The 24697-nt window shown below is 41.5% G+C and overlaps 1 protein-coding gene across 4 annotated transcripts; it reads right to left on the bottom strand.

The window, feature by feature from the left end:
* Window positions 1-106: 106 nt before the first annotated feature.
* PKD2 (polycystin 2, transient receptor potential cation channel) lies at window positions 107-24301 on the bottom strand. Of its 4 annotated transcripts, none has more exons than XM_064416619.1 (16): window positions 23853-24299; window positions 18740-18853; window positions 15883-16016; window positions 15291-15541; window positions 14805-15029; window positions 14032-14260; window positions 12378-12548; window positions 11779-11960; window positions 10719-10839; window positions 8770-8868; window positions 8325-8446; window positions 7640-7757; window positions 7228-7391; window positions 6301-6448; window positions 5283-5549; window positions 107-2493 (listed from the first exon to the last, which is right to left on the bottom strand). In XM_064416619.1, the coding sequence occupies exons 1-15, from the start codon at window positions 24244-24246 to the stop codon at window positions 5316-5318; spliced, it is 2706 nt and encodes a 901-aa protein (XP_064272689.1). In that variant the 5' UTR covers window positions 24247-24299; the 3' UTR covers window positions 107-2493; window positions 5283-5315. The 4 variants fall into 4 exon arrangements, with proteins under 4 accessions (XP_064272689.1, XP_064272688.1, XP_064272690.1 ...); XM_064416618.1 differs by lacking the exon at window positions 107-2493 and adding an exon at window positions 2826-5176; XM_064416620.1 differs by lacking the exon at window positions 107-2493 and having other exon boundaries at window positions 2826-5549; window positions 7228-7388; window positions 23853-24300.
* Window positions 24302-24697: the final 396 nt, after the last annotated feature.

Genomic DNA, 24697 nt, shown 5'->3' with positions numbered 1-24697 from the left:
GCATTGTTTCTGCACACACACCAGCATCAGTCCAAGGTGAGTCAAATGTTCCCAAATGATTTCTGTTATGGGTTTGTAGTTACTTATTTTCTCTGCGATGCTGATAAACACTACAAGTATTCAAACTTTTATTTCCTGGATAAAAAAATTCAATATTCCTTGCTACAGTGCCAGGTTTTTGCACACTTTAGACAAATGTTCTTCTAAAAGAGAACATCACGATTTAGAAAATTTAAAAAAAGGTGAATAGCTTTCTCATATTAACTGGTAAATGCCATTTTTATAAGCATCAACTTGCTGCCTCTTGAACATTCAGGGAAGTGTTCAGCTGTGTCTTTTTACACAACAGGTATATAGCAGGAGGAGAGAGTATAATCTGATAATGTAAAAAACAGCAATGCCAACAAAGACTCCTGGAGTTGCTTGCCTGGGTCTTCCATGTGACACACTTCTCTTTGTTAAATAATCTATGATTATGGTTCTTACAGACATGAACAACTTCTTTAGACCTAAATATTTTCCTTCTTTTAAAAAAAAAATTAGTTTTCCTGTCAGATCTTATCTTCATCTTCCTGTACCTTAAAAAAAGGAGAAGTATTCTGAACGTAAATGCTTTTCCTCTCCCAGTCAACGTCTCCTTCCTCTTCTTGCTGGGCATGAAATTACAACCAGTTAAGACAATTAAAGCCTTTGTCAAACCTGTTTCTTCACTTAACTGTTTCAAATAACTAAGCCAGGAAACACAGCTGGCCTTTATTACACAGCTATGGCATCACAGGAACACTGAGAGAAATGGAAATTTCTTTCCAGTGCTTGCCAGCTCTGCCTTTCTGCAACACAAGGTGCTGCATCTCGTGGTTCCATCTTCTGCACGCAGACATCTGCAACTGAGAAGTTGGGGAACTCAGTCTGACAGCATCCACCTCGGCTCCAGGCAAAGCTGGTGGCAGTACAGGAGTGTGCTTACCTCAGACTTTGGAATGAACTGGTAATTTCAGGTTTAGCCTGAAAGGAGCATTCTGTTCCTTTGAGTGTTTCTCAGAGTCTACATCACAGCACTCTCCATGCAACAGTGAAAAGCAGCAGCCTGAGCAGCACATACAGGCATTTTTGACAGTGTTAAGTTTTTTATTTCAAAAACACCTCTACTGTGACTTCCCAGAAAACAAAGCCTAACTCTTCTCACTGGAAATAATTTTTTTCAAAACTGGAAGTCTTAAAACCTGAACAGGAGTTAAAACAAATTCTAACTCTGTAAGAGATGAACATTGTTGATTTGTTTTTTATGAATAATTCCTTCATGAGCATTTTGTCCCCTGAGTCTCTGCTAATCATTAACTCTTTCCACGACTTTGCAAATGAATGAAATCACTGGTCTAAACTTTTCTCAGAATGTCACCAGCAAAACTGTGGCTGATGCCAACTGCCATGATCAGTCCTTTGGCAATCTTACTGCATTTATTACTAATGACTTTTTGAGAGCCACACAAACCCAGTACAGTCCCCACATCTCAAAACCCTTCTTGCTCCCTTCCTGGCACCCTGCTGCTGGTAGGCCTGCTCCAAGACACCTGAACACCTGGCTGTAGGAAATCTGCTCCCACATTTCATCCAAATTCACGCCCGTTACAGGAGGCACAAGTTTGCTGCTCTTTGCCTCCTGGGATGCAGTTTCAGTCTCCTTGGCTATTCCTTGGAGTAGAAACAAAACAGAAGAGCTGCCAGAATCCCCAATACAAGGAAAACTTTCGTTTTAGCATTACTGGTGATTAGGCAGCATGTTTGTAGCAGCCCTTTGATCCAAGCTGGAAGCAGCTGAGTGTGTGTTAAGGCATCAGTGTGAGGTGACACAAATAAAACACAACTCTTTTGAATGTCAGTCTGTCGCCTGAACCATTAAGCTGTCACTCCACCTTTCTGTACCTATTTTGCATGATTAGTGCTTAAAACCTGGATGTCCTTGTTATACAAGTGACAATTTCTTGCAGAACTTTAATCATAACCTTTTAACCCCTTTTCCTCAGTTTTTTGACCAAGTTTTTCTTCTTGTTTAGATTTACTGGACAAGAATCTTGGACTATACAAGACATCCAAGTAATGCCTGTGGACATGGAAGAATTACTCCAAAAAGCTCTTATTCCAAATATGCATCTCAAATTGCACTTCCTGAAGAAACCTTCCAAAATCAGCAATGTTACAGCATACACATAGTATTAAATAGATAGATAGATGATAGATAGATAGATAGATAGATAGATAGATAGATAGATAGTTCCCACTTCCCACACACTGTGACTTTTATAGTGCACTCACTAAAGGCTTAATATACTTAATAAATCCAGAATGTATGTATTTAATTAAAGATTGAGATGTATTTACATTAGTAATTCCATTTTCATCAATACAGCTGTCCAGAGAGAATCATAGGTTTTACATGGCAGCCTGAGCTTTCCAAGCTCTATTCAAACCCTCCAGATGCTGTAGTATTCCCTCCTGAAACAAGGTGGAGGGAAAAAAAGAGGAACAGAGAAACAAAAAACCTTAAATTATCCAGAAAGTAATGAAGGGACAGTTACTAGCAGTGGGAGCTGCTACCTGAAATAGCAGAAAGCAGACCTGTGCATTTGCAGAAACACAAATCTACAAGAAAGTGTTAAAAAAGGACTGTTTGGGCAATGAATCCCTAGGATCAGCCCAGACCAATGTGTTCATTTGCACCCTCTACTCCCTTTATTAGGTAATCTAAAGTATGAGCTAAAGGTAACACAAATAAAATGTACGATCCTTCATGTTCCATCATAAACAAACCAAGTGTAGGCACAATATTTGCTTTGTAGATGATATAAAATGTTTATTAGGAAGTAAAGTGCTCATTCTTGATCATTCTAGAAGACTTCCATAATTAACAGCTTCCTAATGAGACCAAACACTGTACATTATTATGCAAAAAAACGTACCTTTGTAGTAAGTGACAAATGATATTATAATCTAAAACTGAAAAAAGCATCAATAAAATGTTTGTAACGTTTATGAAGTGGCACTGCACTTACTGCAAGGCCCACTCCCAACACACATGGGTACCCCATGGAAACTCATTGCACTTCAAGATGAAGTTTGTTATCAAGTAACGACGTGTTACAGAAATACACCCCAACAAATACAGCTATTAATGCAAACATTTTCATAATAAACATATACTACAAATGAAAGGTGAACTGAGTGACTGAATTTACATTTTGAAAGACACATTTTGGATATGAATATAAAGACAAGGCTCTGTATATTTAAACTGCTTTGGTATAGTATTTTCTGTTTTCCTTGCACACCAGATGGCCGTGTGTACAGCTGGTGCATCTCTTTGGTCTGTTTGTTTACAGTCAGAAATGCAGTTCAACACTGAAAAGCTTTCCTCAGAAAGGTTTCTGGGGTGTAAAACCCTTCAATCAAGGTAAATGAGAGCTTAATCTGAATGCTCTCATCCCACACAAATGCCCTACCACTGTGCTGTGCACTGTTTTCACAAGTTCATGAGGACTCTCGTGAAAGGGTCTGAATTTCTTCCCAATACAGGACCAAACAACCCACACAAGAACCACAACCTGTGCTCCTACATAATTCTGTTCCCGAGACACAGCTACTATGAAATTCCAGCACTGAATTTCCTCCTCTTCCAGCTTACATGAATTAGGTTTCTGTGCGTATGGTTTCTCATCAAATTGAAAATGGAAAGCTGTGAATCCTATCTAGTTTTAGCAAGTTCCCTGGTTAGAGAAAAGGCATTCTGAGCCACTGCACATCCAGGCAATGCCATTGCAAGAATATATGGAACATGGAAGCTTTGCCTAAGCAGCACTCCCACAAGAATGAAGAGATACCAACTGCTTGTTGAAACAGAAGGCACCAACATAACACATGCCACTTATATTTTGTTCAACTGGCCTTTTTTCCTCTACATACGCTACTGACAGCTGAGACGTGGTTGATTATGTAGCTTTCCATTATCTTTTTCACCACCTCTGTCTTTAAACACCAGAACACTGCCATCTTCAGGAAAAAAGCACAACTGACAGCCTCCCTCCTAAGCCAGCATTCCACATATGGAGACATATTCCTAGGCAAAACTGCAAACACTGCTCGGTGCTCTCTATAGGAAACCAACAGAATTTCAACGTTGCATGTCCTTTCAAAATACAGCTTCTATGACACAAAGCAGAGGGAATTAAATACTAAAAATCAGTGATTATAATACAAACACCTTCCCAAAGGAATCCTGTGTTGCACCTCCTTGTAGCAGAAAAGTCTGTGTAGAAATCATTTCACAATGTAGCCAATCATTTCACAAGCAGTTTAGTCAAACATAAATACAGACCACATAGTTGAGATGTGATCAGAACTTCACACGGCACAAGATCAGATTTTCCCAACTGCCAGAAACTTCTCTGCCCCTTTCCCTGTCACACCCAAGGAAAACTCAGTGGTTTTCAGTTTTGTGTGCTTTTAAATAATGCATTTTCTGCAAAGTAGCTGTACTTATCTAAGAACCTCTGGAATGTTTATCCCAGAAACACTTAAATCATTAAAAGACAGCACTAAAGAATGGGCACTTTGCAACTTAGCTTAAACTTATTATGTTAGTTGGGTGTGAGGAGGCAGTTATCAAATATTTCTTGCTAAATGCTACTTATAATGCATTCTACCACAGAACGATGCAATTTGCAGTTGTACAAACTAATTGCACTTTCTTCTGCTTAAAGAAATATACCTCCCAAAACAGGAAAAAAATATTTTAAATTAAGTAAAATACTAGTATACCAAGAATAACTCAGAAAGACAAGTAGAAACTCATATTTTAAAAAAAGTGCTGTTTTATCTGTCAGCTGTTATAATCAATAAGACAAACTGATGCCATATTATTATAAAATTTGCTTTTAAAAGCTTTTAAAAATTGTACTTTCCAAGAGGAAGCAGAAAGTTAATAGCCTCTTAGTATGCCAGCCACTGCACATTATTTTGTCTGAAGCTTGCTGCCCTCGTGCAAGTGTTCCCAATAATATTTCATGGAATCAGATTTCTGTCCTGGTAGATTTTGTCCCACTTGCTATCCATTCAGTTTCCAGCATTTTTGTTTCCAAGGGTGACACTCTCACTGCTGGCATTACAGATGGCTTACATGGGCCTGAAAATGATTTATGGAGTGAAAGATGAAACCAGTGAAAGATGTCCTCAGGGGTCTGATCAGAACGCTCCCCTCACGCTGGGGAATTTGCTGCCTGAATACTGACCTGAAACACGTGGAATCACCTACAAAGCTCAAGCTACACGTGCACGTTGTTCCCCCCATTGCCTGCTCCTGCATCAAGCCCATCTGACTGGGAGGAGGAGGGCCGGGAGCTCCTGGAGCGCGGCTGGCCGCCCAGGCCCAGCGGCGTTCCCAGCCGATGGCTCATCTGCGAGGCCGTGTCGTCCGACTCCCAGCGCTCCAGCTCCTCCCGCACCAGCCGCTCCATCTGCTCCCTGTGGATTTCACTGCTCCGGCCCAGTCTCTCGTCCTAAACACATTCAAAGACACAAGCTGGAAGTGCAGCTTCCAAACTGAAGTCCAGGCAAAACCCTGTACAACCACAAGAAATTCTTATACCGCTTGAGTACTTCCATAGGCTAACGGGGAAAGAGCTCCCACAGCAAACTTTTACTTCCAGGGATGAAGTTAAATGTCTGTGTTGCCACCTAGGAAAGCACAACTTGTATTCCACCTGACAGATTTTAGCATCTACAGAAGTAACACACTTCTCCCATTGGCAATTTCCAAAGGGCCCTCAAGGAAAGAGAGAATGAAAGGGGCAGCAGCAGAAGTCAGGTAACCCTGGTGACAGAAGTGACCTCTCCCACCTGCCACACACAGTCCCAGAAGCAACAAAGGAGAATAAGAGCAGACTGGGCTGGATCCCATAGACTATAACAGACTAGTCCACAAAAAATATTATATTAATCCCAACCGGCACCAAGGGATGGAGGAGCTGCTTCAGCAACTACTGAACACCACTGCTCTCCAGATCACAGGTTTAGATGGTGACACAGCTGCCGTAAGACATGTTGTCATATCTGAATCTTGAATCACGTTCCCAAAATTTCATGTTTTAAATTTCATGTTTTCCTAACACCTAACTGAAATCACTCACTTACTGTCAAAGCACCCACCTCCTCTTTACCGCCACTCCTTCAATCCTGCCAAGCCAGGATTTTCCAACAGAAAGGAAGACATCCAGGTTGTGACCAGACCACAGAGAGCAAGTTTCTTACCTCTGTCACTCCATCTAACAGCCTTCCCAACACATCTCTCCTTTTCAGCTTGGCCCTCTCCATGGCTTCCAGCTTCACGATAACGGCATCGATCTTGGAGACGATACTGCCAATGGAATGCTCCATGCGATCCACCCGCCTCATGAGTCTGAGGGCAACAAGTGGGAGCTTCAGTGACTCGGACATTGCCCAGTCAGCACCGTTCTAGCATGTCAACACACAGAGCAGACAAGGATGAGACATCACCGGTATCCAAGCACGCATCTGACTCCCCACAGACCAGTCCTCTATCTAGGAGGGATAAGGTATACCAGAGCAAGAAAGTAAAACATGGGGGAAAAAAAGTACATCTTGCACTCTGCTCTTAGGGCATCATCATGAAAATTTGTTGGTTGCAGTTATGTAATTCTTTATTCAGCTAGTGTTGCTGTAATTAATTAATATGGAGATCTATCACTTCAGACAAAATACACACTCAGGAGTAACTTACTCTTATTAAAAACAACCATTAAAGCTCTCACTGTACTTAAAATAACTCAATGGTTTACTAATTACAAAAACAGAAAAATCTTTTCTGTCATTATCGTCATGACCCTTTTCTCTGACTTTTCAATGACAAGATTTTAAGACAGGGGTTTTGTTGCTTTGGGTTTTGTTGTTTTGGGGTTTTTTTGTTTATTCTGATTTTCTATATTCTAACCAACTCTCACAAGGCTTTCTAAGGCACCTTCAGTTCAGATATTATTTGAAAGCTACTAAAAGGAGTGACTTATGCGCAACAAAATCTTAACACTTGCTTTTATGAATAATTTGATTAATATCAAGGAGAGAATACTATATAACCCAAAGAAGAAAACACACAATGAAATAAAAAAACCAACCAGAAGCCAACATGCAGATTTGTCCCCCTCAGAAGGATAAACTTACACTTGGAACTCTTCATAGGAAACCCCACTAGAGCTGCTGCCCCTCCTCCTGGAGCTGTGCCCGCTGTCTTCATCCTCATCCTCCTCAGAGTCGTCCAGGCTCCGGGGGAAGCTGCGGCTGCTCAGAGGACGTGGCAGAGAGCTCCTATCCAGGTCCAGATCCTCCTTTGTGCAAACACAAGCCAGAGGGAAAGAGAAGATGTAAAAAACTTTCACCTGTACATGGGGGATGGTGGTGTCAAGGTCAAAGAGCTCCTGTCTGTATCAGTTCCCCTGTGCCTTTTTAGAGTTCTGCTCAGACAGCCAGGAATGACAGCAGAAGTGAAGGGGGACAAGAGGATTTTTCTGAGGCAGGAAACCAGCACAGGGAGCAGACAGTGCTGGATGCATCCCACTCCTAGTGCTGAGCTCACCCTCTCTTTCTCCAGGTCATCTCTCATCTGCTGATGCTCATGCTCTGTCAATTCCTGGTCCCCATCCTGATCATATTTGGTAAATATTGCTTCAATCTCTGCATCTGTGTGCCCCTTCCTGAAAAGGCAGAAATAGCACTTCCTTCACTTTCCATTTTTCAGATGCTGAAAGAACTCTGTATTAGAAAACATTTCACTTCAAATAGACTTTCATCCTCAAGACAAAGACATCCCAGTGTTGCCTATAGATTCACAACACTGATAAAAACCCCTCAGTCCTTTTCCTTCATTAGTTAAAGGACCAATCTTCCCTACATTGAACATTTCTCCTTCACAGCTCTGGTCTATATCTCCTTGATTTGTACCCTCGCCTTGGACTCCTGACAAACTCCTGCAGTGATCTGACAGAAACACTGACATTTCTTCAAAGGCCTTAGGTCTCTGCTTCCTCAGAGATTTATGTGTTTTTCTCCTCAAAACACAGAAATTTAAGGAGGTTGGGCCCCAGAGCTTCAAAAACCTTTCTCTGGTATGCGATGCCAACACCAGCCATAATACAGGGAAAACCACTCTGGTGTGTGTCTTTATCCACATTGTGCTTCTGCTAGAGGAAAATCACATCAAAAAGTTAACATCACAAGACCCTGGGTGTACTATTCAAGGTAAAAAGTAACAACTCCCTTACCCTTTGAGATCCTGCCGGAGTTCATCAAAGTTGAGTTTTCCTCCACCTTGTCTCAGACTTTCTGAAATGTCATCAACAGTAGTTTTCTTCAGCTTAAGTTTGATCATGGCTTTGTTGTAGCCCTAAAAGAGAAAGTAAAATCTGTTGTTTCTAATGAAACGAGATTTCTAATAACTTTATTGATTACAGAAATCAGCTACTGTACAATCCCATTCAGTGTGTTCAGTGTGAGCATTCAAGGCAAAGTCTCAGATGACTGAAATACATTGTGATGAGAAGTTTTCACTCATTTAATTTACACTCAGCTCAGATTAATTTATTTTAACTGAGATGTGTACTCTGACCAGCTGCTGCCACCTTTACTTTGTAGAGTTTATATAGTATTTTATGAAATAAGTTCAGATGTGACGAATAAGATGTCAAAAAAACAAAGTATTACATTTACCTTCCTGATAAGGTCAGACAATTCCATTTCTGCCTTCTGTTGTGCCATATCTGATTTGACTTCAGAGTAGGTATCATTGATAATGGCCAAAAACATGTTCTGTTCATAAGAGAAAACAAAAATGTTGAAATTTCAAACTTCAACAGGGCTGAGCCCTACTACTCCTATGACCTTGTTGTGCAGACCTTAACACAGATTTTGTTTCAAAAGACCAGAAGAAAATGGTGATGTGTTTAAAATGAAACTAACATCCAGAGCTTGATATTGAAATATGATGTGCTGCAGCATAACAAATTTTACTCAACACCACTAGTTATTAACATAACTGGAGAATTACTTTCCAGAGAGGGCTCACAGCTACAGACAGCAGTGGCAGTAAACCCTGCAAGGCAAAATTTACACGGGTAACAGCTGTGAATTAATCCAGGCAAAACAGCGGGCAACAAAAATGCCAGAGGAATCAAGTTAACTACTCATCCTGAAATAACCAGCACAAACCAAAGGTTCTTATCTAGTTACAGCTCTACTTGCATTTCAAACTAAAGATAAAATCAAAAAGCTTAAAATGAGGCACTTGGCATTTATGGCACCAACTGTGGAAACAGCTCTTTCTTGTTCAGAAAAAGGAGAAAATATTGGTCTCACTAACCCTGTGCCAAGAATGTAACCTAAGCAAACCATGCTGTCACCACTGAAAGGCTCCTGCTAGACATGGAGTAAACATGACTGAGTTACAAATTGCACATTCAAGAAGAGTTATCCAGTTTACTGGCACGTTCAATGTAGAAAGGCAGTGTTTCCTCATGGACTTAAAAAACATGCTTTGGAACAATCTTTCAGTGCTGTATCTTTAGACATTCATACCCAACACCAGAGAAGTAAGAGGTACCTTGACAATTCACTGTTGTGCCATTTTTTGCTGCTATTTTGCCCAGCTTTAAGAGTTGGTGCTTTCTGCCCATCTTCCCTAACTTAATTTCCAGGTCTCAGACTGGTCTCAAGGGACTTGCATCAACATTTCATTCAGGTAAAATGATATTAAAACATACAAAATGATACTAAAAAATACACAAATTACAGTGAGTATTTTATAACCTGCTCTGACTTCACTTTCCAGTGCTTTTCTGTTGCCCCTTAGAAAAAAGATACTTCTTTCCCTTGCTGGACACTAGACTGTTCCTCTGGAATGCTTTAGGTGCTACAAAGCAAATAGGAAACCTGCTTTGTGTGAACCTTTGGCACATAGTGACACATGTTATTTTCTCATTGAATCCTGGCCCATCTCACCGAACACTTAAATTCCTCACAAAACACTTAAATTCCTCACAAAACACTTAAAATTCTCTGCATCCTTACTAGTGAACATCCAAGATTAAGTATTTTCCCACAAATAAAATCTGAATGCCATTCTTCCTCATCTCAAATAGCAAGAAAAAGCTGCACTAACTATGAGGGTCACTAAATAACACTAAAAATTATGATGATACAGGAGACTGCTGAAGAACCATGCTCTTGGAGCAGGCAAAGCTGTGTGTGGCATACAAGAACAAGGCTGCTGTAACCACAACCAGCCACACATTAGAGCACTTTATGAACCAAGAGACTGCAAGGAGTACAGCTACTTTTCACCAAAAGAGACAGCCTTGCTGTATCTGCCAACCAGGCACTGTTCAGATTTTAGAAATAAAATTAATAATAATAATAATAAATTAAAAACCCACAATGTGGAGCACTACATGAGAATGACAAAAAAAACATACTATGCAAATCAATTTTAAATGAGGCAAAACAGGAAAGAGTGTACTGACCAGTCATGTAGCAGTCCGGCCCCTTCATGGGCCATACATTCATCATTATCAGAAAATGCCCCAGAAGTCACATGAGGAATCAAAGGACAAGTGATGCAAAAACAGCCACTGACCCACCCCACATAAACAAAGTGTACCTACCAAAAGAATGAAGAACATAAAGAACACAAATGTAGTGAAATAAACAGGTCCCAAAATTCGATTAGCTTCTTCAACCTCTGTGAAGTTGAAGTCTCCCAAAATGATGCGGAACTGAGTAAATCTTAAAAAACAAAACACATCCAGGAGCTGAAGAAAATATTACTGGAGCTGTGCGAGGATTCTCAAACTGTTTTATTCTAGCAGTGTGACTGATAGGCTGCAGAGAGATCTGCACTGTTGTAACACTTTATCAGGGACTGCAAAAACAATTCATCAAGCACATCTGTAGGCATAACCCAACTCACAGTCACGTACCACACACAGAACAAAACCATGGGGGTTATTTCTCCTTTTCGGTCACAACAGGAAGCAGAGCAAACTAACAGTTACTACTGTGAAGCTCTGAGACCCACTCCCACCTTCCTCATACACATACAACCCCAACCCTCTCCCTCTAAGCTGGAAGAAGCTTGGCAATCATCACCATATTTCCAGTTCCTTCACTTCTCTGCAAGAAACTCCTTGCAACACTGCCCCAGTGTAAGGGAGCAGGGGAAATCAGAGAATGAACAACCTGTTAATTTCCTCAACAACCAGGTTATGTTGTGCCAAATCAACCAAGGAAAAATTGATTAGCAATCTTATATTAAGTCCTGTCTCTCTCCTGGATTCCAGATACTTATAAATTTTGTGGTTGGCTAAGATGGACTCTGACTCAATCAACTATGAACACTATTAGGAACACAGCCTTATTATGCATCCAATATTTCAGTAAGCATTTAATCACTGAACATGGAGTCATTGCTTTGTCTAGGAATGTAACCAACTCCTGTAAAAATCATATCACACCAACCCAGCCCTGCCCTTTTTGGCTTACTGCTCTGACAGCAATAACACAGAGATAAAAATGTTATAAAAAAGTGTTTGCTACCAGGTTATATCAACAGCAGTGTGCCCGCAGCTTATCTGCTTAGATGGGTGTCACAGGATGTGTCTCTGATAAAGTAACCAATTCACCAATGCACCAAAACCTTCTTTGCATTTTTATACCTGTACTTACATGCAATCCTGGAAAGTGCTGAAGTCATCAATTTGAGTGCCGAAGACAAGATAGGCCAACTGAGCATATGCCAAGAAAATAATAAAAAACATAATGGCAAAGCCAATGACATCCTTGACACAGCGAGACATCGTGGTGGATAACTGACTCATCGTTCTGTTGAAGTTAACAAATTTGAAAAGCTGTTAAAAGAAAAAAGAAAAGAAAAGAAAAAAGCTGAAAACAGAAGGAAGACAATTCCTGAACGTAATTGCTCTCCACTCTTTTACATGAGATGTCTTACTGAACACGGTTGGAGACAAAGCAGTACCCAGTAAGAATTACTGACTTATTAATTGAGGAGCAATAAAAACATTTCTTAACATGTCTGCTGATAAAACACAAGCACTGACTACGTCTTCTAGACCTAAACAAGAGCTGACTACACCTGTGGCAAATTACAACTTAGCTTTTCATCTGCAAGAAGTTATCACTGTTCTGACTTTCTGACAGGACTGACTTTGAGAGAAACATGAGTAAATCTCAAATAACATGACTCATGAAACTCAGAATACTGCTTACATTCTAATGTTAGAATAAAGATGTGTGTCTTGAATTACCTTAATCCAGACAAAAAACACAGTGACTGCAGCAATGTTGTTAAACTGCATTTGCCAATATGCTAAGGGTTCGAAATTGGGGAATGAGTTCTGATCTTCCAGCAGCTTCTTCAGGAGCATATCGACAGTTGATGTCCTATAGATGCTAATTCCTATAGCTACCACAGACAGCTGAGGACAAAAGAAACACACACATTTACAAAAAGTAATTAGGGTTTTAAAACAACTTGTTTGAGACATTTATGCTCGATAAAGGTAAGATATGTGGAACTTCATGCATTTCACAGTAAAACCATTGTAGTCCTGGACTACAGACAAATAGTCTGGGAGTAAGAAGATTTAGAAGTCATTTCCTCGCCACTGTTTGTGAAGAACAAGATGACAGTGGCACCTAACAGGACCACAGAAGTGATGTCACAGAGAAGAAAATGAAAGGAAGGGAATATGACAACTCAAACACACAAAGGTGTAAAAGAACACAGAGCAGAAAAACAGCAGTAGTAAAAAAGGTACTACAGTTTCTCCAGAGCACAGACTGAGCAGTATTGCCCAGAACAAGCAACAGCAGAGAAGCTGCAGTTTTACCACAGAGGTTTTCTTGCTTTGACTTCTGCAAATGTGCTCTTCATTACTGTAAGTGAACACTTCACCACATATAGAGAGTCATAAGTACATAATCCTACATTTAAACAATGTCCCTCAGGCAAGGCATAAACATAGAATTCTGACCTCTTGTGTGAACTGAATTTTACACTCACACTTAAATACTCTTCACTGACTGTAACAGCAAAGCATTTTATCCCTGCCCAACCATTAAGTGTAAAAAACAGCACACAGTTCATGTAAACATCCTCCTAAGCAGCCCTTCATTTACAAAGCACTGTGATGCAAGTATGATTTCCCTGGAATACAAATACTGGCTTCAAGACTTGAAACCTTTGATTAATCCAAGGCTGAAGACACAAAACGAGTATGGGACTGGAACTGTTTCAGCACTTCTGGCTTTGTATATGTTTGGTAAGCACAGCTTAGTCTGAGCCCAGAAAGAATTATATTATGCAGCTTTATATCCAAAGCTCATATTTTCTGTGCATTAAGATTGCTGATGTGCAACACTGTTCACTTAACCTAGACAGCTGCTAGCACTCTACAACTCTGAGGCCCTTCTTCAAACTTGGTATTAGCTGGTGAGTATTTAATACCAAGACAAATCTCCTTGTGGTTCTTTGCAAACATATTCAAATCCCAGTCCTATTCCTTGAAATGCAAATCACTTCTTTAAAGCAGATGATTTTATTATTTGAAAGCCAGTGCAATAGTCTGTACCAGATATGTAGAAGGGAGGGCAAGTTTGTCACCTCCAATAAAAGCTAAGTCTGTACAAACAAAAACTGAAAATGCATGATGGACAAATAGTCTAACTTTGCACCAGGCAGAAAGCACTGAAGACAGAACAACCACCTTTGTGAAACATACCAACATTGCAACACAGACTAAAATTGTCATATTCAGACTGAATAGCCTAATAGTCTGGAAGTGTCCTTCCTAATGATGGTCCTGTACCTTAAAACTACAACAGGAAACTGAGTAATTCATGTCTCCCACAAAGTGCACTTTAGAAAGCAATTTTAGCCTGATTCCAAAGGTTACTTACCACAATGATAAGGATATCAAGGCAATTCCAAACACTTCTGAAGTAGCGCAGTCTATGAATGCGAATTTCTAAGACCTCTTCCACCATATAATACAGAACAAAAAGACAGAAGGACATTTCACAGGCTGCCAGGAAAAAATCAAAAGTGGAGATGTAATGAATCAGCCTCACAGGCTGAAAGTGCCAAGATGTAACCAGGCCTCCAGTGGCTGGAAACTCTACTAGCAACCTGCATTTGAAAAAAGGCAAAGAAATAAAGAATTTAATTTAAAAAGGACTGAAGAAAAGCACTACTAAAAGACACTTGGGTTTATCTGTATAATTGTCTAAATAATAGAAACAAACCCACATAGGATTCTGAGTTTTCACACCACACAAAAGTTGTAAATGCGACCACACTCAATTTTGACTAAAACTCAAAGCCTTTCAGGAACAGTGAGGAAACAGAGACAGAAAGATTTGTTATATTCTCTGCCTGTTTCATGCTGCCTAAACCAAAGGCTGATGGTCTATACCCATGTATTTACTTGAATATGCCAACTCTTTAGAAAGGTCTCCTGCAAACTCCACCCAAGGCACTGTGGCACCGGGAAAGCCAGGAGAGACTCCATGAGGAGTCTCTATTCTTTGACAGGGAGGCATGGCACTTCAGTTGCCTGTTCCTTTTACACAAAACATACTCACCTATGTCCCCAAAACAACACAATCACAAGAGAACCCCAGGTCTACAACCCACACTGTGCAACTGAACACCGTCGTGGTTCTGCTCATACCTGATCACGCAGAACAGGTTGATGTTTGCATTGTACACAGAGAAATCAATGAAGGCTGCTCTGGTCCCTCTGTCCAGCCACAGGTTCTTCTTCAGGCTTGCAATCTGCAGAGCTGTCACTTCTCTGGTCCTAGAGAGGTCTTGGTAATAACCAGCCCCGCTGTATGTGGCAATCAAGCCCCAGTGGCTGCTGCCATTCAAATCCTTCTCACTGGTGTATGTCCAGCTAGTTCAGAAGTGAAAGAGAGCACACTGGTGTTTCCACCTTTAACTTGCAATGAATAAAACAGACATCAACAAAACCTGACCAAAAAACATGCATTAGCTATTAAATATGGTTTAGTTCATGGGGTCCTTGCTACAAAGTTTTGATGTAACCCTCTGAGAAAGAAGTTACAAAAGTTCCTTTGACTAACACCATAAAGTTAAGATAGAAAAATGGGTCACATATAAAAAATGAGTCTGTATCTACAGGAATGCTACGTACGCAGTTCCATTCCGGAGTCCAAAAGGAGCAGTATCTTCATTAGCTACAGAATAGACATCATAGCAGTCTTTGATTTCCTCCTTTAAATCTTCGGGTATGGAGCAGGAACCATTCCTGACTTTCAGCTGCCGAATGCGGGGCACTCCTAGGAGCAGGTTCTCGTAATAAATGAAGCTTTTGTTTTCTGCCATGGTTTTGTTGTTGTACCACATCTCCCAGTAAAGACCATCCAGCAAAGGGCCTTCTGTGAACTGGGGAGGATGACAGAACTTCAGTTTGCATGTTGCCAGCACTGTTTTTGTAAATCTTCATTCCACACAAGTGTTAGAATTGCAGTTAATAATTTCTCTGGCATAAGACTTTACTATGACCTGCCCTCCAAAGACATTTCACAAATTTGCCCTGCCCCACCAACATTACTTGAGTTATAAATTTTCACATATTGTTCCATAGCTTTGACATTGTGCACATAGATTTTCATACACAAGCCTGACCACATTAGGAAAAAAAGATTCTGAAGGTTAAATTTATGGTTCATGACAGTACCAGTGAACCACAGCAACAGAGATACAAAAACTTGGGTTTAGATTACCTTCCAGAAGTCATCCATTGTGGACAAAGTTTTGAAATCAGTTTTCTCTGTTTTTGACACGGGTGTTTCCAGGAAGAGCTGTGACATAACCCTTGTATAATAGTACATACTGGAACTCACAGTCCCATAAGTCACTGCAGGAGGTTTGGTAAAGAGTGAGAGATGAAGGAGTGAAAAAAAGAGAAAAAAAACCCTGAAAACAACAACAACAACAACAACAAACCCAAAACAAACAAACAAACAAACAAAAAACAACAAAAACCCCCCAACAACAACAACAAAAAAACCCAACAACAACCAAAAACCCCACAAAAACAAAACAAAACAAAAAAACGCCAAAAACAAAAAAAAACCCAAAACACCCAAAACAAACAAAAAACAAAACAAAACAAACAAAAAAAACCCCAACACCTCTCAAAAACCAAACCTTTATTTGTTTTGAATACATCAAGTTGCATTTGTGGAACCATTAAGCTCCAAAACAAAACCCACACCAAGCAGCATTTACCTGTCAATTGTGATTAAAATACAAAAAGCAGTGAAGGCAGACTGATCAATCAATCTATAATACTCTCTTCTCCTTTCCACACCTCATTCTATTATAAATGCTTCTACCAAAGTAAGCCTCAAGGAAAACAAAGGCACAATTCAGCAGCCTGAAGAGAGGCAGGCAGTGCCTTTTTAGGTGGCTTGTGCTATCCAAGGCATGCAGGGAGAACTGGCACAGATGGCACAAAGACCTCAGGACAATTATGTTCTGTGAGCAGATAATGACAGTCAACCAGGATACTGCAGGGCACTGGGAATGACATGGATTAGGCAATGAATGTCCAGTACAGCTGTGCAGTGCTTTTAAGAGAAACTCCTCACAGAAAATAAAGGACTGCATTACTCCTTTTCCTCACACAGGGCTAAAGGTATGGCTGAGGGCCACAGAGCATACATTATGAAATGATGTATAAAGCTAAGATGGGCTGAGGAAATAGTCTCTGGCATGGGTATTTATGGGGAATAAAACATGGAGTACAATGGAACTGATTAACCTGGCATCCTAGGCCTGATCAAGCAGAAACCTTAGGAGAGACAAACACAGATAAATTCTCCCTGAGCAAGAAGTGAGCAAGAGACATGTTGTAAAACTTCTGTGATAAGATAATGTTACCAGGTGCTGTGATGTCATGAAGAATGTGTAATCAATGGGAAATTGTTACCAAAAATAGAACCTTATATAAGTGCCATAGCAGTAAAACCATATATAAATGCCTTATATTCTCAATAAAATTGGCTCTTGATACAAGCTCAGATGTCCCTGTCTCTCCATCACCAATAGGTATTATTACCATGTGTAAATACTTGAACCACTCTACGGCTAAAACTCAGAGGAGTCTGAAAAATTACTGAACAATCACTGTCAGTTTTGGTAATTGTATAAAATTTATAAATTGTTTGTTTACCTTAACAACTGGAGAGCAAAAACTATTTTTAACAGAGTTCTGCTGTGCACATGGAATGTATCATGTGACTGTGCAATACCTAGATTCTCTCTAAACATGTACTCTGCAAACAACAAGAGAACAAGAAATGCCCACATCATTTAGCCTGCACTGGGAAGCACTCTCCTAGGGCATGCCAAGCCACAGACCAGACTGACCTCCAGTTATTGCTTCTGTGAAAAATAAAAAGGATACTTAAAAAATACTAATAAGTTAGCAATATCTCCAGATATTTAACACACTACATTTTTCCTTTATTCTGTTAGCAAAAATCTTTTTCTGTAGCAAAACAGTTAACAGCCTGTTAAGGGTCAAACTTCTCCTGCTGAAACAAATTTCACTTTAAGGCAGACCCCCTCACTGCAACACTTCTCCTGGTGCTACAGTGTGCCAGCCACAAGTACCCTTGCACTGCTTTGTTCATAAACCTGCTCTAAGCATTCTTAAATTACTCAGGAAGGGAAAAAAAATGTGATATTTAATATATAAACATGCCTGCAGTACAACATCAAAACAGCTGTGTCAATAGCATAAAATGTGGGCTTTTTAATAATTCTGTTAGGTTCAAGCAGAGCAGACTTGCTCTCAGAGACTACCAGTGTAATTTGCCTTTACTTTTTCACTCTGAGATTCCCTCTCACAAAAATTTAAAACATCACTTTGTTGTATTACAAGTCATCATAAATGCCAAATCAAGAGTCACCAGCACTTCAGGCATTTAGGCCAGAACTGCTCACACTAAAAACTGGAGACTTGAAACATACTGGCTTTCTAAAGATACAGTAACTTAGTGTACACATTTTGTAGGTTTTCTCCCTAACAAACAAATAAAACAGATAGTTTGTAACTCCACAAGAAGTTGTTTCCTGCATTGTAAATTGAATGTTACTATGTTCTGTGTTCTTTCCTGTTATGATACTTCATATGGTATCAAGACAAGAAATGGCACAAACCACAGAAGTCTCCAGCTGTGATCTGTATATAATCTTGCTGATGAACTTCAAATGTGGTGATTCAATTATCTGTCCTGGATGACTAACTCCTCCTCTTCATTTACCATTTCTGCTCAGTGATTTCAAAAAGTGTAGCAGAAGTATCACACTGCCATGTAGTACTACAATAAAAAAATGCTCTCTAAAAACAAAGAACAAGTCTATTATCATCTTGTCTGAAGACTCTAAACTTGTTAAGGTGCAGAAAGTTGTAATATTTTCAGTCTCAAGCAACAGCCCATCAGCAGAAAAAAGAGAAATATTTGATTCCAAGCATTTGCCTACCTGTCTATTACTTCTTCTCCCACAAACAACCTTCTTTCTGGAATCACAAGCAGGTAGTACAGAACTGGATGCACTGGTAGTACTTACAGACACACAGGACCACGAGGAAAACCATGTACGTGATCAGCTCCCGTAATATACTTTTCAAATACTGCTCTCTGCTGGTGTTGCTCTCTTCCATGAGTCTTGTCCCCCACAGACCTTAAAAGGAAAAAGATATATATATATATATAATGATGTGCACAGATACAGAAGTGACATAGTAAGTGGTGTTGAAAGCTTAACCTTTGTTGAAAGCTTAACTTTAAACTTGAAAGCTTAACCATTGCTGCAGGTTCTTCTATGGATTTTAAGTTTAAGCAAGAGGAGCTTCATTTGTAGACAGAATGAGGCCTCAGGCAGTATCAACTATCAACGAGATACCATAATAATTTAGGAACAGTTCAGCAGAACTCTAACAGAATCTGTGGAAGATTTGCAGAAGTGCTGTTGCTTAGAACCACATGGTATGAAAACAGATACAAGGATACAGAGACATGTACAAACAGCCATCCTTCAAGAAATGGAAATGCAGTGTTTTGGTATGTTTTTCTCTTAAACAAGCAAATAATTGTTCAACAAATGAAAATGCACATTCATTACTGAGCCTTTAGTCTTAATTTTCTACATGAAAGGAGGATACTTGAGTCAAACATTTTTAAAACACCTTATCATAACCTTCCCCTCTCACATAGGCAAGACACACAGCAGGGATGTTGGTGAGCATTTCTGCATGATTTCTTTCCCTGCACAACCAAGAGTTATCAATTAAACATCAGTAGCAGCCTAAATGAGACCTGCTGTACAGTCTAGCTGTCAGCTTGAGCAACTGCATCAGCTGAACTGTTTCTGCCTGGTCCTCACTTCATATAATGCTTGACATTCCCAAAAAGACAAGGAGAGAAGCTATTGAACTTTGGTGATCTCTTCCAAGTGGGTAACAAAAAAGCAAAAGGATCTTTTAAACGGAGTCTTTTGAAAGGAACAACCACCTTGAAACAAAATGCAGTTAGCAATCACCATCCTTATTTCCTATGCTTAGTACAGAATAGAAAAAAAGCTGGGAACAGCTGCTGTTGCTCAGACTCTTCCCTTCATGGAGCTTCTCTTTATTTAAACCTAAAGCAAGGTAATTTGACCTCAGTTTCTGATCAGTGAAAAAGCATTTAAAACTAAAATTTAACTCCTACAGAACTGCAGTAAACTTCCATCCTTTTCAGGTGTTTTAAACTGCCAACTTTTCAAAACATCCTTTACATTCTCAGTAGATGGACATGTAGTAACCACAAACTCCCTCGGAAAAATCCTGGATCCATCAAACATACCACAGTAATTTGAAATGGAACAGTAACAAGGGATAGCCAAAACACATTATAAACCTGACAATGAAGCATGAGTTCAGTCAATCTGCAACCACTGCTGTAAGGCTAAGACAATGGGCTAAGATGCCTGCTGCAGACCTTTGTTTGCTAACAGAGATGGGAATAAGGAAACTCTTCCCTCTATCTGCATAAATGAGAAAAAATAATGTGTTAGATGTTTCTTGAAGCCTTTCAGCTACCACATTTTTAAGTTGTGACAAAAAACTTGGAAACTTTTCTTGTACAGGCACAGCAAGCACTAAGAGTTTCAGCGTTAATCTCTGTTCACATGGCTTAATTGGTAAATTAGGGCCTTCCCTAGTGTCAGCCCCAGAGCTGACAGAGAGCTTTTTCAAAGCTGTTCTTTAAGGCCAAGTTTGAAAATGTGCAATAAAGACTGCAACTTTACTACACCGAATGCCAAATCCTCCCCATTATGTCATTCTTGAAGACAAAAACACAAATCCCAGAACATTTACTGAGTCAATAATAACTCAAAAAATTCAGCCTCTAGCACAGCACTACATTGCACTAGCAACCTCCATAAAAAAGGCAGGAAGACATTATGGAAGAGAGGAAGAAAAAGGCTGGAAAAGCCAGTGAGCTAAGCTGGCCAGAAAGCCAAGTCCCGGCTGTCAGCACATTACTCACCAATAAGAAATGTGAGCAGAAGCAGAAAGTTTCCAAACTCAAACTCTGTCATATTAGACTATCGTTAGGTGTCAAGTCAGCAAAGAACAGAAAGTTACAGCAAAGAAAAAATCCAACTAAACAGCACCAGGGATCACACAATGATTTTTTGCTAAATGAACAATGAATTTTCCCATCAGCTAGCTTGGAGCTTTCATTAGCTGTTACATTTTTGAAATATAAATATATTATTCCCCTGTTCCCTTATTAGAATATTGATTTAGATGCATCAAACATAGAGATAAGCAGTGCTGGATTTGACATCTGCTGCAAGCAACAAAACTGTTTTGTTTTCTTACATCCATTTGCTATTCATCTACTCTTTGACTGGATCTGTGTATTTTTTATCAAATAAATCTACAACTAACAGTTGCTCATACTCATTCTGTATGTAGCAGTCTTCATGGAAGTAGCAATTAACGAGTGACTGGGAAGGGTATTTTGTACCTTTATATAACAATAACTAAGAAAACCTTTCAAGAAATGCCCAACACACTTTAGTGATGACACACATGAGGGCATGGCAGCACTGGGTGACCAAGTACAGCTCTACAAGGCAGGATTACCTTTCCAGGCTGGCTCTGGAAACACACCTTGTTTTTACCCATCAAAACTTCTGGTAACTTCCTCCTTAACAGAGCAGAATAATCAGTCCCTTTTCTCCTCTCAGCATCTGGGATATTTACTGAAGAGATCTGTAAAACTAGAGGAACTAAAGGCACTTCACAAATATTCATGTTAGAATCTGAACAGAATCCACAGAAAGAAGAACCTCAACTACTGATAGCTGGTTCTATTCACTTAGTAACTCCTGTTACAGCAATTACCAAAATCCCAATACTTTAAATCCTCTCTGCATTTTTCTTCCATAACTCACAGCAAGTAAAGTGCAATCTGTCATTGAACATCCCTCAATAATAAGTGGAACTTTTTTTGCCATGGTGACACTATCACTTGTGATATCCAAAGGATTGTTCCCTCTTGTTGAATTCTGTCTAGTGAGATGGAATTCCATTAAACAACTTTCCTGTAGTCCTCGAAATAAAACTGAATGCACCATTTCCAGCCTTCAAAGATACTTGTGGATATCCATGGAATGTCAGAAGAACTGTGGAGTATTCTTTCCAATAGTAAACCCGCAGTTATGCTTCAAGTGCCCTATAATAATGTCAGGCTGGCAATCAGCCCCTTTAAACTGTGCAGCACAGGGATCACATTCCTCAGATAAGGTGTTACCTATTCCACAGAAGTACAGTGCCCTGCAGCACCTCCACAGCACCCACGTCTCACCCAGACATTTACTGTGCCCAGGAAATTATGGCAACATTCTCATCAAAGAGCCAGAAAAGGATCTGTCGACTACAGTAACTTTAGCTACACCTGCCTATAGAAGGTGGCCAGGAATCACCAGAAACTGTTTTGAGTACTACTGCACAAACCACAACAGAGATGGAACAGGAGGACACCTGCCAGGCCACCACCAGGTCACTCACATTCGCCTCGTGTACAAACACTGCTGCTTTTTACCACACTTAAAAATATACACAGGAGGTTCCTTCTTAGCAACAACTAAGACAAAGGGAGCACCTGAAGTATAGAAACTTTGTAGAAGTTTTTATAAAAGGACTTAACTTTCTCCATGTGAAGCAGCTCTTTTCCTAGGCAATTACCTAGCTCAGCAATGGACTAAAACAAACACACCACTGGAGACTCCAAACAGCACAGTGCCAATTCATGCACAACACAATTATTACTGGTAGTTTTTCCTGGTTATTCTGCCTTCTTGTTATGAAGTGACTTGGGTCATTGAACATGGTCCCAATAAAATTTGCTAAAAAGAAAACATGCTCTGTTCCATAATCCCTGCAAGTCTGACTTGCATACCACTAAGATATTGCAATGTTCAAGAGGGATTTCTTTTGGTGCGATACAGCCAAAGCTAGAGAAATCATTACAGCAAACAATCTTTGAATGCACATGAAAATCAGAGAAGGTACAAATACTTGCTTAAAGTCAAGCTTGTTTTGACAGTTCCACTGATGCTGTGGCAGCCAGTAACAGTACTATGTACTATCTTCAGAAAATCCACATTTCAGAAGAAGAATCTTTATTTTCTAAATATGCTTTGCTTTTTCTGCAGCTTTATAACTATAAAGATTTTACACTTAAACAAATGCTCTGTTTAAAATCCTTCTAGTTTGAAGCTGACATTTTAAGCTTCTCTGAAAAGAAGGGAGGGTTTTTCAATGTGCTCCCACAACCTTAAATCCAAAGAACTCCCCATCCAGCATTCTCTCTGCTGTTGTCAAATCAACCCTGCACAAGCCTGCTCAGCAGGGAGTTACTGCAGTAAGCCTTGAACAACACCTCAAATGTTCACTTGATATGTGCTCAGTTTTGCTTCCAGCTCTGTCCCTGGTCACCATCTGTGTGACAACAGGAAGCACTTGACTGTAAAGGGCAGCACCAAGGCACTGAACAATACTGCAGAGAAAAATAAGTGATTCAAGCACCCTCCCAGCAGCCCACTCTAAGTATCCCATCCCATCCGAACCACCTCTTCTGTGAACAGCGTATTGCTGAAAAAGAAGCACAAGCAACATTCTGCTCCAACCTTCCAAAGACCTGGTGATGGGACAGAAAGCCGAGGTCGGAAAAGACCTCTGGAGATCATCACATCCAACCTAAGACCCAACATCAGCACGTCAATTTGACCATGGCACCGAGTACCACACCTAGTCTTTCGTTAAACACGTCCAGAGACAGTGGCTCCACCACCTCCCTGGGCAGTCCATTCCAACGCCACCTTTCCTGTAAAGAAATCCATCCTCATGTCCGACCTGAACTTCCCCTGTGCGGGAGTGTCTTACACGGAAAGCAGCCAGCAGTGAGACCCGGGAGGCAGAGAGGAGGGGAAAGGACGGAGCGAGACGGGGGCGAGACACAACCGCAGATGTGCACGAAGAGATGGGGACACAGAGACACAAGGAAGGATGGAAAAGGACACGGGCAGAGGGAAAGGAGGACGAGAGACCACAAACAACTGCAGGGCGCAGGAAGCGGCTGAGGAGCCGAGCCGGGCTGCGGGCTGCGTGCCCGGGCTCCCTCACCTCGCAGTCTCCGCGCCAGGCACTTGGCCCAGGCCGCTCTGCGGGGCGCGGCTCCGTCGGGCGGCCCGGGGAGGCGGCCCGGCCCCTCGGCCCCGCCGCGCCCCGCGGGGCCCCGCCGCGCCCGCCGCCCGCCGCCCGCCATCGGCCCCGCGGCGCCGCTGCCCAGCGACGAGGCGGCTCGGCTGCCCCACTCCACTTCCATCTCCAGCACCGGCCCCGCCGCCGCCGCCGCGTCCTCCTCGGGCTCGAAGCCCGGGTTGTCCCGGCTCCAGGCCTGCCGCGAGCAGGCGGAGAGCGGCGGCGACGGCGGGCAGGAGCCGGGCCGCGCCGCCGGCCCCAGCCGCTCCAGCTCCAGCTGCTCCCGCCCGCGCCGGCAGCCGCCGCCGCCCGCCATCGGGCCCGCCGCCGCCGCCCCTTCCCCGCCCTGGGGCGGGAGGCCCGCGGTGCAGAGGGAGATGTAGTCCCCCGGCTCCCGGCGGGACCTCCTTCCCGCCCTCCTCCTCCTCCTCCCACCGCGCTCCGGGGCAGCCCCGGACCGCCCCTGCGGCAGCGGGGCAGGGGCCGGCGCTGGGTGTGTGGCGGCCCGCTCATCAAAGTACGGGGAGGCCTCGCGGGGAGGTTGTGCTGGTTAAATTGGCGAGGAACAGCCATTTCACATCGTTTTAAGAAGTATTAAAGCTCCCCTCGCCGCCCGGTCCAAGCCGCAGTGAATAGCAATGCAGGAATAGGGTTTTGAGGTTTTATTTAAGTCCCGTTACAGCAAACAGCGCCCGGCAGCGCAGAGAGCGGGGTGCCCGAGGGGCGACGCTCGCCCGCCGTGTCCCACAGCCTCCGCCGGCACAGCC

Source organism: Passer domesticus, chromosome 4, assembly GCF_036417665.1.
Source record: "Passer domesticus isolate bPasDom1 chromosome 4, bPasDom1.hap1, whole genome shotgun sequence".
NCBI classification, from domain to species: domain Eukaryota; kingdom Metazoa; phylum Chordata; class Aves; order Passeriformes; family Passeridae; genus Passer; species Passer domesticus.
The sequence above is the reverse complement of the archived record's forward strand: the minus strand, read 5'-3'. Positions and strand labels throughout refer to the sequence as shown.

Bases quoted from the DNA above. Each gene is read 5' to 3' on its own strand.
- PKD2 (XM_064416619.1), bottom strand. From the start codon at position 24,246: ATGGCGGGCGGCGGCGGCTGCCGGCGCGGGCGGGAGCAGCTGGAGCTG. The intron at 15,542-15,882 runs GTAATCTAAACC...CATCCTCCCCAG, and splicing joins CAATGGATGACTTCTGGAAG to TTCACAGAAGGCCCTTTGCT. The intron at 14,261-14,804 runs GTATGAGCAGAA...TTTCAAATGCAG, and splicing joins AACCTGTTCTGCGTGATCAG to GTTGCTAGTAGAGTTTCCAG.